Source organism: Podarcis gaigeae, assembly GCF_964106915.1.
Source record: "Podarcis gaigeae genome assembly, chromosome: 3".
NCBI classification, from domain to species: domain Eukaryota; kingdom Metazoa; phylum Chordata; class Lepidosauria; order Squamata; family Lacertidae; genus Podarcis; species Podarcis gaigeae.
In genome coordinates, this window is record NC_139680.1 from 19217498 (window position 1) to 19234240 (window position 16743).

Below are 16743 nucleotides of genomic sequence, written 5' to 3' on the forward strand. Positions count from 1 at the left end.
TAAAACTCTCGAGCTCCACTACACTTTGCTTAAGAGAGAGAATAGTGTCATCTAAATAAATAAGTCAGCCAACCAACCCACCAGCCTGGGATGCAGTGTGACCACCTAGGCCTGGATCCAAAGGACTAGTTCCACAGGGAGCCCATTTCTCAATCTGCAGCCATCTGGTGAGCTTTGTTTCAATAGCAGCTTGATGCAAAATCGGGCCAATGCTTCTCAAATGGGAAAACTCCACTGGGGGTCATCAAGTTGATGTATGTTTAACAGTCTGGCGGAAGATTCTGCTTCTATAAAGGCTGGCTGACCAGTGGCCTCCTACAACCTGCTTAAGTACCGTTCCCATACGTTTGGCCATTAGCTATTCTAGTTGAGTCCAACAGCAACTGCAATTCAACGTTTTGAGGTCCACAGGTTAGTTGCCCCATTCTTATATATTACTGTAACGTATTTGACCATTTCTGCCAAGTCTTATGTGATAGGGTAGCGACCTAGGGATGTATCTCTGCTCTGGCTTGCAACTAAGGCTCCACTGCTAGTTAGTGTTTGACACTACCAAGATAAAATACCTGAAACATTGGAGTCTCTGGAAATGCTGTGGTGTGGATTTAATGGTGAAAATGCTGACAGACACTTCAGGGAAGGGGAACCTGTAGCCCTTGAGATGTGGTTGGCCTCCAACTCCCATTAGAGCCAGTAAGGTAGTTGGAATATGGGTCACAGGTTCATTGGTATTTATCTAGGGCAGCCTTACATGACATGGTGCCTCTCTGGTGTCTGGGACTAAAATCCCCGCAACTCTAACCATTAGCCACACTGGGTGAGGCTGATGGGATTCTAACCATGTCTGAAGGGCCAAAGGCTGAGAAGACCCAGAAGTTCCTGTGAGCAGGACTGCACGCATGGAACGCTCTCACTGAAAAGCGGGCTGGGGAAGACCGTATTTTTTGGCACTTACCACCTTGCTCCTCTGCTGAAAAGCTGCTCTGGAATTTCAAAGGTGGTAGTACTGAGCATTATAGGAGAAAGGGGAAATTGGCAAAAAATCACCTTCCGCACTCTTCGTCTCAGGGGTGCCAACTTGAAGAAAATATTGGAGGGACCCAGATAATCCCTGCCCCACATAATCAATCACATGACACGGCACACACACACCATTGGAATGCCAATGCCCATCAACTTTTGGGGCTCCCAGCCCCCTCAAATCTAGATGAAGCCTCTAATGGACACACAAAGGCCCACTTTTACTGTGACTTCTACAAAGATTTGCTCAGTTTCACCAAGTTATTAGGGTCCAAAGTCAGACAGTTAAAATACTGTTAAGTGGCTCTTCTAGCAAATGGAAAACTGTAGAGGTGATTAAAAATTCCACAATTTTAACTGATTAAACCCAGGAAGAAAATACTGATAGAAACTTCCTTTGGAGACCTGCTAAACCCAGAAATGAAAGTAGCAATTTTAGTCGAGTGTTTAACCCAAGGCTTTTTGATAAGAATCAAAACATAAGACCAAGCATATTGCATAAAGTTATTCACACATTTTCATTTTGTTGTTTTCTTTACAGCATATTACAAGTGAACATTACATTATTCAATATGAACTAAGAGCAGCCTAGAGGCAGAACAGACCTAAACAGACTAGGAAAAAATGTTCCATAACCAAATCTACATTGGGAAGAGACTGTAGGGGGAAGAACATCCTCAAACCAAGAAAGCTTATTATGTGGCAAAGTATGCTTGGTTTCCTACACTACTTCTGCAGAAATATACAACTGATTAGAGAAAGTATTGGTCAGATTAACAGAAGATAAAATATTATTAGAGTATAACTTTGCTACTTAGGCCAGCCAAGAGGTTACAGAACAGATTTGAAATGTACCAAAGAATACTGAATTATTGTTTGAAGACTGTTTAAGACAAATGGAAGAAATTTTTACTTGGTAGACTAGAGGTATTACACACCTCCCCTCTCATGAACCACCATATCCAACAGCAAACTCCCTGGAAAGATTAGTAGTTTCCTGTATCTACTGGGAAAATGTATTAACTGTCATTAAACTTAAATTCAAAAGTTAAATATAGGGAAAGGAGGAAACTACTATATAAATTCAAATTGTGAGAGATACTTGAGTTATTTTAAGGTGTAAGTAACTGCTGAGCAGTTGTGTTAAATTATCAACATACTAAATTTTGTTGGAAGCAAATGTCTGTATGCTGTGATTGTATTTTTAATAAAAATGAGCGTTTTGTAAATGAGATGACATGTTGCTCTCCTATCTTCTCTCTAGGCCTCTCCACAAAAGGTTTCAACGCAATCTATAGTCAAATCACTACTTCCAGCAGCTTTGAGACAAAGCACCTATGTTATGACATCAAAATGAAGTGTTTACACAAAATACTGACTTGAACAAAATACAAAGCACTTTATCTTTCCAAAACTGAATATACAAAGTAAGCTTCTTTCCAAAATATTTTCATAGGCAAAGGATTAAAAAGGATTTTAATTATACACATATGGTCACAATTCTGCCTTAAAAAGGAAACTGGGAAATGTACATAAGGCCGCTTGTAAATGTACAGCTTTTATCTTACTGTTACAGTGTCTTGTTCAGAGAAAAATTGACAGTATCATACATATTTGCTTTAGGATGAAGTAAGCTGTCCAAAAATACAGTACTCTTCTGTACAAAAACAAATCGTGCCACATTTAAGATGGAAGAAGCACTGGTTTGTGTGGTCAGTATTTCAGTCCATTAATTTGCCTTTATTCTCATTAATGTTTAAACTGATTAAGTTCCCCAAATATCCATATTAACAGAACAGCTATGTTAAACAAAAACATTTCCTCATAATAGATAAAAGAAAGCTGGTTCGTAGTTCTGAAACCATATAAAGATAGAATCTTTTTAAAAATCAGTCTTGATTTGCTGAAATAAATTTACATTATACAACACTATGTCAGGGCAAAAAAGGGACAGGGGTATGAATATACACTAAAATGCAAATTTTCTTCCCAAAAGGGGTAAAACAAATTACATTTACAGCATGGAGGTTTACAAATGTACATCTGTACAACCAAAGTAAGCGTCACTACTCAATTAGCAAGGCTTGTAAAACATTGAAAACAAGAAATCTGCTTACAAACGGTAAACTTACATCTATTAACTATACTTATATAATGCTTATATTTATAAGGAAGCAAAAAGTTATTTGAATATTTAATCATGCTTTAGATGTTGAGCTATCAAAGTCTCAGTAGGCCTTTCCTCCACCATTAACTGCCTACCGTTTGCAGCTACCTGTGAGAACACAAAGCCTATCAACACTTTCAAATCCTGTATATGCAAAGCAAAGCACACACCTTATGCCCACTGACTGCCTATTATTTTAATGCAGGTTTACTCTTTTCCCAGACAGTACGTTGCTGGACCAAAGTACCACCTTGATTTTTATTCCCCTATCTTGCACATCAATTAAATATTTAAGTATATACATGGCTTTTATACACTGCTAGAGAAAAGGGCACATTACATTAAAAGAAAAAACAATTGTTTCCAAAGTAAAAAGGTAGAAACTATTCCTCAATGTTCACATTTTATCATTCCTTACTGGTATTCTTCAGTGCCCTGATTGCTATTTGGATTATAAAATTGTGAACCACCAAAATACAGAACTTAACTTTCTGTAATATGTTAAATAATAATTATGCAATCATCTATTTTCATCTGTTATAAAAAAAGGATTCCGCACAAAGGGGTGGGGGGAGAAATTAAACTAATTTCTATATACAACTATATAAACATGTGCTGTGATGTTGGGGAGACCTACCAGATTGTGAGCCAGTATATTAAAAGAATACTGTACTTTTTTCCCTTTAAAAACTATTTTATTCAATGACTTTACAAGGTAAAAATTTACAAAATGTGAGAGCTATTCGGATAGTTACATCATTTACAGGCATTCTGTGCTTTGTGAGCCACACAATCTGATAGGTCTCTGATAAGAAATGGCAATATGTTGCAATTCATTCCCCAAAAATATACACATGAATAAAATTTTTTACAAATGCATGAAGAGTCAATAAATAGGGTTTTTTTTATATAAAAAAATCACAACGTTTTGAGTTAAGTTGTATGTTTTGATAATTCACAATAAAATTCATCTTCAAGATTTTCTGAATGTGTCCTTAAAGCATTCCATTAGGTGGCCCTCCAACTGGGCCCAGGTCAGCACTGTTCTTCAGGTAATACTTCTCCAGCTTGGCAAGGATATGTTTGCCGTAGGTGTATTTGCGCAGGGTGGTAATATGGGGGCGAATCTGCAATAAAAAAATCCAGTTTTTAGTCAAAACATTCCTACCGCGAAGAGAGCAGATGCAGAATATTCTGAAGCAGAATATTCTGAAGCAGAATATTCAAGACATCTTTGTTAGTTTTACGTTCATGTTTGTGAACTCCGAGATCAATGATAAAATGTTCAGAGACAAATAATATTTAAGATGAACCCAAGTGAGGACCAGGTGTAAGAAAAATTATAGTGGTACCTTGGTTACCAAACGGCTTATTTGTCAAACAAATCGGCTCCTGAATGCCGCAAACCCAGAAGTGTTCCGGTTTGCGAATGTTTTTCAGAAGCCGAACGTCTGCTGCAGGAAGCTCCTGCAGACAATCGGAAGCCGCACCTTGGTTGTCGAATGGACTCCCAGAATGGATTAAGTTTGAGAAGCAAGGTACCACTGTACTACATTTTGATCCACTGCTTCCTAGCAAGGAACTCTTCCACTGGGGCAGATATGTCTTCCTTTAAGCCTTCCCTTCTCAAGAGTTCACAGACAATGATGTTCACATCCAAGCTAGTGGTTTGCTTCTCCGAACAAGCAAGAGGTAAGCCAAGAACAAAATTTGGCTTCTGAACATGGTTTGTTTGGAGAGGAGGAATGAACCCATCACAACAAGCCACGTTGTGGAATGTTTCTGGGCAGTGCAAGAGCAGCACATTGGAGACCAGGATTCAAATCCCCACTCAGCACTGAAGCTCAGTGGTTTGGGTCAGCCACTCACTCTCTGCCTAACTGACCTCACTGTGAGGCTAAAATGGGAGAATCATGTATTACATATGCCGTATTTTTCGCTCTATAGGGCGCAAGAGACCATAGGGCGCAACTAGGGGTCTTTTTTTGGGGGGGGGGGAATAAAAGGGAAAAAATTATTTCTCCCCCCCCCCCCCCCGGCCCCAAAGAGCAAAGAAGCTAAGATCCATCCCGCTGGCTGTCTTGGCTTCCTCTTTAGCCATGCACAACCTCTCCAGCCGGGAGAGGCTGCACGCGGCTTTGGCAGAAGCCAAGACAGCTAGCGGGATGGATCCCGCTAGCTGTCTTGGCTTCCTTTTTAGCCATGGGGCTGGGGCAGAGGAAGCGCAAGCTTCCCCCAACCCCAGCGTCCAGAATGGGTCCGGGAGCGAAAGCTGGGCTCTGAAGGCTTGCGGATAGCTGCCCGAAGCTCGGGGTGCGCAACGCTGCGCTCCCCAGGTTTCGGGCTGCAGACTTGCGGATAGCTTCCTGAAGCCTGGAGAGCGAGAGGGGTCGGTGCTCACGGACCCATCTTGCTCTCCAGGCTTCAGCGAAAGCCTGCATTCGCTCCATAGGACGCACACACATTTCCCCTTCATTTTTGGAGGGGGGGAAGTGCGTCCTATAGAGCGAAAAATACGGTAACCAGTGGGTTTTTTCTTTAAAAAATGTTTAGGGGTACTCTCATTTTCCTACTCATATTGAAATAATGCCCCTCAATGAGGCCAAACTTAGATTCACAAAATGTTTAGGGGTATGCATACCCCTGTGTCCCCCCAGAAAAAAGCACTGCATATAAGTAATAAACAAAGCATGGAAAGAGTGAAGCAGGCATTACACACAAGCATGCTGCTTGTTCACATTTAGCTATCGTTTATTTTTAACTATAGTTCAACATTATTTGCAACCAGGTGTGTATCTACAATCAAGTAAAAAAGCATGGTTATGGCTGAATCATAAGCGATGGAAGAACTCCTGAGGATCTTCTAGTCCCTGCAATGAAGGAATATGCAGCTGCCCCATACGGGGATCAAACCTGCAATCTTGGCATTATCAGCACCACGTTCCAACCAACAGAGCTATCCAGGTGGATAAATTATCATTTCCATCCATATGTATATGAACCTGAGCCTCTTCGGCTTGCTGATCAGAAGGGTGGTGGTTCGAAACCGCACGACGGGGTGAGCTCCCGTTGCCCTGTCCCAGCTCCTGCCAGCCTAGCAGTTCAAAATCATACCAATGCAAATAGATAAATAGGTACTGCTGCAGCAGGAAGGTAAACAGCATTTCCGTGCACTCTGGTTTCCATCATGGCATCCCGTCGCACCAGAAGTTGTTTAGTGATGCTGGCCACATGACCCGGAAAGCTGTCCGCGAACAAATGCTGACTGTCTCAGCCTGAAGTGAGATGAGTGCCGCACCCCATAGTTATGTTTGACTGGATTTAACCATCCAGGGGTCCTTAACCTTTACTTTTTTCATATGAACAACACATAAATTTTAAAATAACCTATTTGAAATCAGTATCATTAACTTTCATCCGATTTTCAATTATGCTACTTACAAAATGAGGAATTAAAACATGGAGTTATTGGGTTGTCGGGGAGAGAAAGAAACTGTCAGACACAAAAGCATGCAAGAGTCCTCCAAAGTTTGCAAAAGCTGGGAAATGATTTTTAAATTAAGAGTTCTTTCAAAGTCTGGAGCAGATAGGCACAATTACCTTGTGCATTATAATCTTTCGCTGAGCAGGTTCAGCCATGTCAATCATCTTCTGAACAACGTAGTTTGCATATTGGTCCTTCATCATGGTGTATAAGGCACTGTGAGGACCGTCATTCTGGCAACACACCTCATCAATAAGTAAAGCTCTTTCCGCACGAGATGCGTGAGTGACACATTTTTCTACCACATTACTGAAAAAGATTACGGAACAGAATACAGGAAAGATTACTGAATGGAATGGAATAAAGACTAGATAAAGAGACAAATTAGATCCAGCTAAATACATTACTAAGCAGATTAAAAGCAACACACTGAAATGAAATACATGGCACTTAAACTATGAGACAACACAACATTACTGTATCGTGCTAATCTATCCCTGTGGCCTCTCCCGTACATTAACTTCTGAGGTGCAGATTCTGCTGAAATGACTCCTTGTGTCAGAAGAGGTAACATTGCATGCTCATATCCATCAGAGAGAAGTACAACCGCTCCCCATGGCGGTGTTGTCCACTTTTTAGGAAAGGCGATGCTTGCAAAGGGAGGAATCCCAGCTTGGCTTCCTATCACGTGGCCCAAGTCTTTTGAGATATCCCGTGGAGCACTTAGGAGTAGCAATGGCTAAACTGACCCTATTATATTTCAGGTCTGGGTTTGGTCGGTGCCTTAAAGGGGTGACTGCCTTAGGTTCCAAGATGAAAGAAAGGCAGATATAAAGGCACAGAAAGGAATAATAAAGCAGTCACTCACTGCCCAATATTAAACAGCAATTAGTAATTCACTGTTAACTATACCTGGCAAATTTATGCTGACTCAGAGTTAGAACCTTCCCTCTGATTTCAGACACAATTTTACTCTTGTCTTCAGGACGTCCATGTTCCAGCACATGTTGAATAACATAGTTCCCATATTGATCCTGAAAGTAACACACTTAAGTTGTCTCAAGCATATACATTAGTTTACCATTTTTTAACGCACCCAAAAAACCTAAGTTGAAGAGGAGACCACTGTTACATACCCATGTTTTGGAATTGTAGCATTTAAAGTTCTATAGGGAAACTGATAATGCCCAACAGATACTACACCAAAAATCTAATAAATGAAAAGGTTGACATGATCTTTTTTTAAAGAATTTATTTCCAATATACCCAAACTCTGATTAATATTTGCTAATAAAAATACAGCAACACAATATATTTTGTGCTCCCCAGAATATTTCAGTGTACACCAACCTGCACAAGCTGTTCTGTGTGCTGATGCAGTTCTTCTAAAATGGGAAGTGTCTGTTCAGCAGTGCAGTGCTCCAGAATACGTTGAATTACTCTGCAGCCATAAGGATGAGTTGAAAGCACAAACACCTTAAAATGACAGGATTATAATTATTAACACATACTGCATTAAATTTGCTCTATTCCAGATGAAGATGCCTCAGGTGTCCAAAAGGAGAAATTGCCACCTTTAATTACACCACATTATTGAAAAACATTCGATGTAAACATGGTTTTGGAAGGAGGGAAAACAAGTGACTTTTACTTTTTAATATATTGTGTAACACTGAACACAGATATTCGTGCATTTTCCCTTTGGCAAGAAATTACACCGCACCTATAGGAAAATTCTGATCCCCTGTTGCACAAGACAGGAACTTTTTCTTCACGACCCATTACAGAGTTTAATATGTGAAGGGGTCTGTATTCTGAAGACCACTACAGTGGGGTAGGGCAGCTGAAAAAAATTCACATCTGGGAACCAATGTGCCCTTTGGTTTCAGGTAGTACAAGGGTAGACGAGTCTAAAAAGCCAGGGACACAAATTTTCATGGCCCTCTAGCAGCTATGGTGGCTCATTTACCAGAAGTAATGTATTTAGTGTTAACTCTGGAAGTTTAGTAGTAGTAGTAGTAATAAAAATAAAAATTAGTAGTAGTAGTGTTTATTTATTCATTCATTCATTCCCCAGCCACTTTGGACAGCTTCCAACAAATGATGATGATGATGATTATGTACACTCAGTTCTGACCAAACTAAGCCTCCTAGAGCACAACATACACCAGGAGGCTGTTTGGTTATAATCGAGTGTACACTTCCCAAGTTAATGCCAAATACATTACTTCTGTATTTAGGCTAGGCTAAATACTTCTGTATTTAGGCTAGACAGTTGTGTCCCAGGCTTTTTATATTTCTCTACCCAAGTACCATCGGAAACCGAAGGGGTGTATTGGTTGCCAGATGCCAAATATATTGGCATTATTTAAAGCTCTCCAACCCCGCTACTGAAAAATAACCAGGAGTCTTCATCAAGCAAAGCCACTTATCTAAACGGAGATTCTGTATGACAGAGAAGCTCTTCCCTGTTCAGAACCAACCTGGCAGGGCAGAGCAATGCATGCAGACTCCAAAGCACATGCCACTCTCATCATACATAGGTAAGGAAACTTTTCTTTCTTTGGTGACTTGCTACAGAGAAAAAAAGGGGGGGCGACTAGCAAGCTTTTCTTATGGAGAACAGTATACTGCAATCCCAAGAAGCAGCATACATCCCAGGCTGTGTGTACCCCCTGATGGCAGTAACAGCCAGACCCAAAAGCAGCAAGGGACATAGTGAGCTTCTCGCCCTCATCTGCCTGCCAGCCCGCTCATTTGCACCGCTCATAAGCACAGAGCCTGCCAGTGGATGCATGCAACCATATCCCTGTAGCTGATGAAGTAGGTGACCAACCAGAACTTCTGGATATAGGTGGGCCATGCTCCCCCTGAGCAGAGAGGCTTGTGCAGGGCTAGCCCACCAATGAGGCCAGGTAAAGCAACTGCCTCAGGCGGCACGATCCACAGGGCAACAGATCCAGATATATATCTTTATCCCCCCTTTATTCCTGACATCAATCTTCACTCCCCGTCTCTTCCCTGGCAGAGAGGGGGAAGCCATTTTGTTGTTCACCTCAGGAGGCAAAATGTCTTGGCTTGGCCCTGTGCGGCAAATTAAGGGTTGCATCCGACCCTGTGTGCACACAGTTCTGCTCACACGGTGGAGCTTCCCTTCCTTGGCCTGCTGCAGAGGGTCTTCCAACCCCCTGGATCAGATTTTGAGGGTTCGGGGGGGGGGGGTTCAGGGGAAATAATGTTCCATTGCACCAGCAGAACAACAGCACTGGATAGGACCCTAAACAAATGAGACACACTTAGGAAGACTATATTTGCAACAGCGTGCTAACCAATGTTACCTGAAAAGTTGTGATTATGGATAGAAAGGGTAAAGGGACCCCTGACCATTAGGTCCAGTCGTGACCGACTCTGGGGTTGTGGCGCTCATCTCGCTTTATTGGCCAAGGGAGCCGGCGTACAGCTTCTGGGTCATGTGGCCAGCATGACTAAGCCGCTTCTGGCAAACCAGAGCAGTGCACGGAAACGCCGTTTACCTTCCTGCCGGAGTGGTACCTATTTATCTACTTGCACTTTGACATGCTTTCGAACTGCTAGGTTGGCAGGAGCAGGGACCGAGCAACGAGAGTTCACCCCATCACGGGGATTCGAACCTTTGACCTTCTGATCGGCAAGTCCCAGGCTCTGTGGTTTAACCCATAGCGCCACCCACATCCCGACTATGGATAGTAACCACTCAGTTAAAGAAAGTAAATATAAAAAAACCTAATTACCTGTCCTTTGAAAGCATCAATAATAAATTGGAGTGACTGGGGCTGGACACATTCTATACATTTTTGTACCACGTGGTTTCCATTTTGATCCTTCACGCATTTCAGGACGTGCCCATCGAGCTCCTTCACCATTTCATTCTACAGAGGAATAATTTGGCATTACCAGGTTACACAGGTCCGTAACAGGTTACTTTCCCCGCAAGTGTGCATTTCCCAATTATGATTTAACAAGAATAGTGCCTTCTATAAAGAATTAGACTACTATATTGTTACAAGCACGTTTCCCAGCAAAGCAAAACAGGAAACATTTTACATTTGTGGGTTTTTTTGTAATGGAATACAAAAATATTGTTCTAACTTACAATTACCTGCTGGTCAGGTGAGATAGACTCAAGGGCTTTCTGAATTACACGGCAACCGTACATCTGCAGAGCTAATGGGAGAACATGCCCACGAATGCGCGTAGCAAGGGCTAACTTCTGGTCTATGCTTCCAAACTACAAGAGAAGGGAAGGCACTGTTAACAAAAACCAAGCACACCTCTCTGCGTGTTACTATGAAAGTCATCTCACGCCACTATAAGAAATTTAAATCACCTATCAGTAGATTATTCAAACCTGTGGAAAGCTGGAAAGAAAAGCATGTGAGCAGCCTTCAACACCACAAACACGGGAGTCGTAATATAGTCTAGGTTTCCCCCATCAGAACAAACTCAGAGGTTAAAAACCTTTGAACAGCTTCCTTTACACACTTACCTCAAAGAATTTCTGTATGACATAGTTCCCAAACACATCCGTCATCAGCTGATATGCTGCTTGCAGAATCTCACTAAATACCATTTGACGTTCAGCTGGAGTGGCTCTTTCTAATTTCTGCTGTATAAATCTGTAAGCACCAGAATTATACATAAGTAAAAACCTCAAGTTGAATAGAAGTCGAATAACTAGAGCAAAGTAGTTTTTTTTAAAAAAGCTGAAAATAACATAATAATAAGAATTTTATTATTTATACCCTGCCCATCTGGCTGAGTTGCCCCAGCCACTCTGGGCGGCTCCCAATTGAGTGTTAAGAACAATGCAGCATGAAATATTAAAAGCTTCCCTAAACAGGGCTGCCTTCAGATGTCTTTTAAAAATAAGATAGCTGTTTATTTCCTTGACATCTGATGGGAGGGCGTTCCACAGGGCGGGTGCCACTACCGAGAAAGCCCTCTGTCTGGTTCCCTGTAACCTTAATTCTCGCAATGAGGGAACCACCAGAAGGCCCTCGGCGCTAGATCTCAGTGTCCGGGCTGAATGATGGGGGTGGAGACGCTCCTTCAGGTATACAGGACAAAGGCCATTTAGGGCTTTAAAGGTCAGCACCAACACTTTGAATTGTGCTCGGATACGTACTGGGAGCCAATGTAGATCTCTCAAGACCGGTGTTATATGGTCCCGGCAGCCACTCCCAGTCACCAGTCTAGCTGCCGCATTCTGGATTAATTGCAGCTTCCGGGTCACCTTCAAAGGTAGCCCCACATAGAGCGCATTGCAGTAGTCCAAGTGGGAGATAACTAGAGCATGCACCACTCTGCCGAGACAGTCTGTGGGCAAGTAGGGTCTCAGCCTGCATACCAGATGGAGCTGGTAGACAGCCGCCCTGGACACAGAATTAACCTGCACCTCCATGGACAGCTGTGAGTCCAAAATGACTCCCAGGCTGCGCACCTGGTGCTTCAGGGACACAGTTACCCCATTCAGGACCAGGGAGTCCCCCACACCTGCCCGCCCCCTGTCCCCCAAAAACAGTACTTCTGTCTTCTCAGGATTCAACCTCAATCTGTTAGCTGCCATCCATCCTCCAACCACCTCCAGGCACTCACACAGAACATTCACCACTTTCACTGATTCTGATTTAAAAGAGAGATAGAGCTGGGTGTCATCTGCATACTGATGAACACCCAGCCCAAACCCCCTGATGATCTCTCCCAGCGGCTTCATATAGATAGTAAAAAGCATGGGGGAGAGGATGGAACTCTGGGGGACCACACAAGTGAGAGCCCAGGGGTCTGAACACTCATCTCCCACCACCACTTTCTGAACACGGCCCAGGAGGAAGGAGCGGAACTATTGTATAACAGTGCCCCCTGCTCCCAGTGCCTCTAGACGGCCCAGAAGGATGTTAAGGTCAATGGTGTCAAAGGCCACTGAGAGATCCAGCAGAACTAGGAAACAGCTCTCACCTTTGTCCCTAGCCCGCCAGAGATCATCGACCAGCGCAACCAAGGCAGTTTCAGGCCCATGGTGAGGCCTGAATACTGACTGGAAGGGAACCAAATGGTTCACGTCCTCCATGATATTTGGTTTCTTTATGAAATTTTAGTTAAATAGTAACTGGTAAGCTACTCTGGCATAGTCCTAGAAGGGATTGCTGTAAATTAATATCTCCATTATTTATTATGACTACACTAAGATGAAATCATCAACTTCAGTGGAATGAAATCCGTATAAATTGATTGTGATTCATTACTGAGAATGAAGATTTCTCTCAGCCTTTTTTTTAGAAGACAGGGCTTGAAAGCCAAATGGCCACGCCTGCTTACTCCTAAAGTTCCCAGGTGACAATGCATTGTCTGAACAGGCCCATTAAGAAGCTCTAGCTCTTTTCACGTTGAGAATTAAAATGACAAAAATTCCATGTGTTTCCCCGCAAGACCCAATTAAAGGGAATGTTTATCATTGTAAGTGCTCTCCAAACTCATCAGCATAAGTTACAAATACTAACCTAGAGCCATGCTGGTCCCGTGAAAACTCAACTATGTGTCCAACTAGATCTCTTAGTTGAAGATTAGGGAAGCGATTGTTTCGGAAATCTTCCAGTAACCTACTACGTCCAGAAGGCATAATGTCAGACCGACTATAACGGAGGCGCGAAGGAGGAAACAACTGGCTGCTGGAGCTAAAAAGACTGGAGGTGTTTGCTGCACTGCGATACTTTGCTTCTGCTCCAGGGGCTGCAGAGATATAGCGACCACTACCATTGGTCAGTCCTCCTACAATGAAGCAGCCGTGTTAGTAAGAAGTCTTAATTATGCCGTAAATACTAAGAATATAAATTGTACAAGAAATCAGGAAGAATAATGAGCGTCTTCTCGCACTTCATTTTCATTAAATTTCGAGTAAAGTAGTTTCTACCACTAGAAAGGAACGAGCAAATCTTTTTTTAAAAAAAGAAATATAGTAATAATAATAAAGGTGAAGCAGCAATAAAATTGAGACAGCTCCAACATAAAACAAGAACCCCACAACTAGCTTTCGGACACCAACCAGTGCACTTTGCACAAAAGAAAACTTGAACTTTCAACAACGGGCAACTAGTATACACGCTATGCCAACCACAGGAACTAAAGCGAATCATCAGCTACTCTTTCCGGACTCTCACACTTGGCACGCTAAGTTGTATCAATTGAAGTCATACTCTGATTTAAATCATACACTGATTTAAATGAGCATGACTAATCTAACTTCAGTGATTTCAGTGGGTCCGTTCTATGATATAAATCGAAGCAACCCTTCACACTTCCTCTCTTAAGGATTAACGTGAAAGTTCAGTAGGGCAGCTTCTTAATATGCTATCAATGTTTGTATAGAAAAAAGAACCTGGAAGTCTGATTTTCAGAGGTTTTCAGAAGAGATACTCAAAGCCCTGCCTTGACTGCTTTGTTATCGCTTCTCCCAAAACAGCCAGATCGCTCCTGCCTCTACAAAGCACAAGATCAACTGCTACTAAGACAACATCAAAACTGGAAGCTTTTGCAAAGAAGACATCTTAAGCCACATTGATTAGCCAGCACTCACCATACCAATTTGGTTCATGTTATTTAAGCACTAGTCTAAAGACTTACAGATAGTCTACAGCAAACATTTGCTGATGGTACTAGCATGGAACCAGGCCTGTGAGGTAACAGAGGGGAGGCCAATCCAGCATTCACTGTGTGGGATGTGAAAGTAAAGTATGGCAACTTGTCATCCACACGTAAATTATATTGGTTTAGAATCTTTGATGCAAATATGGGGGGGAAATGGGGGGTGAGTAATTAATTTAAATAAAATACGGATCATATTAAACATACAAGTCTAACCAGCACAGCTTAATTTAACTGATCACTTAGGAAAGGTGATAGAACATTTCCAAGCTGACACTGGGATAGAGCCACAGTCTGTATATGAGTTGAAGACCACTCATGCAACTGGTATTTCCTCTTAGTCTGCATCTCCGCAAAGCGTCTCTGGAGGGCTGGGAGTCCTCCTGAACAGCATGAGCTGCGGCTACAATAAAAAGATTGGTTGCATGAACTGTCTTCTGCTTGTGCAACCTTTGGATTCAATCAACTGCTTTTTTTAAAAAAAACCAAACCTATAGCTACATTATCAACACATCAAACTTACTGCACGCTTACTAGACCCAAGTAATGGCAGTGATTTAGCAAAAGACACCCCCCCCCAATTGTTCAATTTAAGAAAATAGCTCATGCTGAATTATTTCCCCCCCCCCCCCCCCCAGGAATAGGAGTGAGGAACCTGGATGCGGTCTCCCAGACCTCTACTTGACACTCAGAACTTTCTCCAGACCATTTTTCGTCACTGGCCCCCGATTCACACCCTCCTTGGGAGTTTTTCCCTGTCCAGAACGTGCCCTGGACAACACCTCTGGCTTGCCCAGGTGGAGGTCAGTGGTTGGTGCTAGGGCTGGGCGATATATATCAATATATCATCCAAAACTGGTTTAAAGTCCGTAGCATGATATCGGCTTTTAGCAAATCTGAAGAAAGCCAGTGAGATAGATAGTGATACACACAACAGCTTAGAATGTACATATTGAACAAGTACTGCTCACAGCGAAAGGCCAGCACAAAGATTTAGTAGCTTGACTACTATGTTAGTTACAAGATGGGGGTAGGGTCCAGAGATCCCATTGTGGAAACAGATTGCCCCTTTTTGCTACGTCCCATGTTACTGCAGAGGGGCCAGCAAATTCCCTGGCACAGTTCATAGGAAGAAACAGAGGCTGTAGTAGCAAAGAGGCAGTGGGGGAAAGTCTCTTCTGTAAGCAACAGTTTCTTGGATCCCGCTCAATGGACTTCACTTATATGAGCTACTCAAATGACCAGATCTCTTTAACCATTGCTTTTATAGAGATTTTACAAACAGCCCCCATTTTCAGAGATATAGTGACAGGTAAGTTATGCACAGGTAAAACACAGACACATCAGTTTTGCATTTCTTAAACATCCACAGAAGAGGAAAGGACAGAATAGTAGTGAAGCAGCTTGATGTGTTAAGAATAGAACCTGACGTTTCCTTCTGCCCTCTTTTCTGAAGGTACAGAGAAATAAAAATGACCAGTCCTTGTCCTGGAAGTCAGCCTGCATGAAGAGGAAACTTACTTTGCAGTATTATTAATATGGACATCTGAAGACTAAATGTTGATTTAAATCTGGGAATACAGGCACTAGGTTCAATGCAGTAACAAGGTGAACGCCACCAGGTGGCAGCAAAGTTAGCTTAATAATCAAGTGAAAAGAATTAGGTACCATTTCCTGTAATTTAAGCGCACAGACTCCAAAGTCTGTATTATTGATCTGCATAAAAATTCTTATTCATAAGAAGAATTTAGTTTGCACCCACTTTGTGGTGTTATTAGCGCACACAATCAAGGCATAACAAATGAGGAATATCTTGCACACAATTTGTTTTTGTTTGTTTTTTAAACAAAAGCCCATGAATTTAAATCATAACATTTTTCCATTTTAATTTACTTGATAGCCAAAGTTACTAAATATAAATGTGTGATCAGATTTGCATTTAGCATGTGATCCTCCAGGCTATGAACAAGTTGACTTACTAATCTTATTTGGAAAATAGTCCCTGGAAACAATTTTTTCTTTTATTTATTTAGCAGGTAGTGGCAAATACAAAAGGGGAATAATCTTGTTTTGTTCTCCATCTTCTACAGAAAATCTTGCCCCAGTCATTTTATAAAATGTGACATGAAATAATCTGTTGATGTTTTTACCACCAACGCTGTAAGAAATCAAACTAGCTAGATCAAGACTTCTGTATATATTCAGGTATGTGGAAGGAAAGCAGTGACAGAACGATGGCAGAAATAATAAACATAGCAGAGGTGAAAACAGCATCTCTATATCATGGTGAAGATGTGGGCAGGTAAGGTAAAGAAATAGAGCAAACACACTGGGAAAAACAATTCATAAAAAGGGGTCAAGAAAGGAGCAATGCACAAAAGATAAAATGAGATTT

General features: G+C 41.9%; 1 protein-coding gene across 43 annotated transcripts in view; it reads right to left on the reverse strand.

Moving 5' to 3' along the window:
• Positions 1-1514: 1514 nt before the first annotated feature.
• PUM2 (pumilio RNA binding family member 2) overlaps positions 1515-16743 on the reverse strand; it is a 63986-nt gene continuing 48757 nt past the window's right edge. For 23 of the 43 annotated variants that reach the window (XM_083730012.1, XM_083730018.1, XM_083730005.1 and 20 more), the window contains 8 exons: positions 13208-13475; positions 11197-11326; positions 10810-10938; positions 10442-10579; positions 8022-8147; positions 7584-7705; positions 6788-6980; positions 1515-4314 (listed from right to left, as the gene is read on the reverse strand). In XM_083730012.1, coding sequence (XP_083586138.1) covers positions 4183-4314; positions 6788-6980; positions 7584-7705; positions 8022-8147; positions 10442-10579; positions 10810-10938; positions 11197-11326; positions 13208-13475 — 1238 coding nt within the window. In that variant the 3' untranslated portion in view covers positions 1515-4182. Of the gene's footprint in view, positions 4315-6787; positions 6981-7583; positions 7706-8021; positions 8148-10441; positions 10580-10803; positions 10939-11196; positions 11327-13207; positions 13476-16743 lie in introns of all 43 variants that reach the window. The other 20 variants (XM_083730007.1, XM_083730002.1, XM_083730009.1 and 17 more) reach the window with 1 other exon arrangement.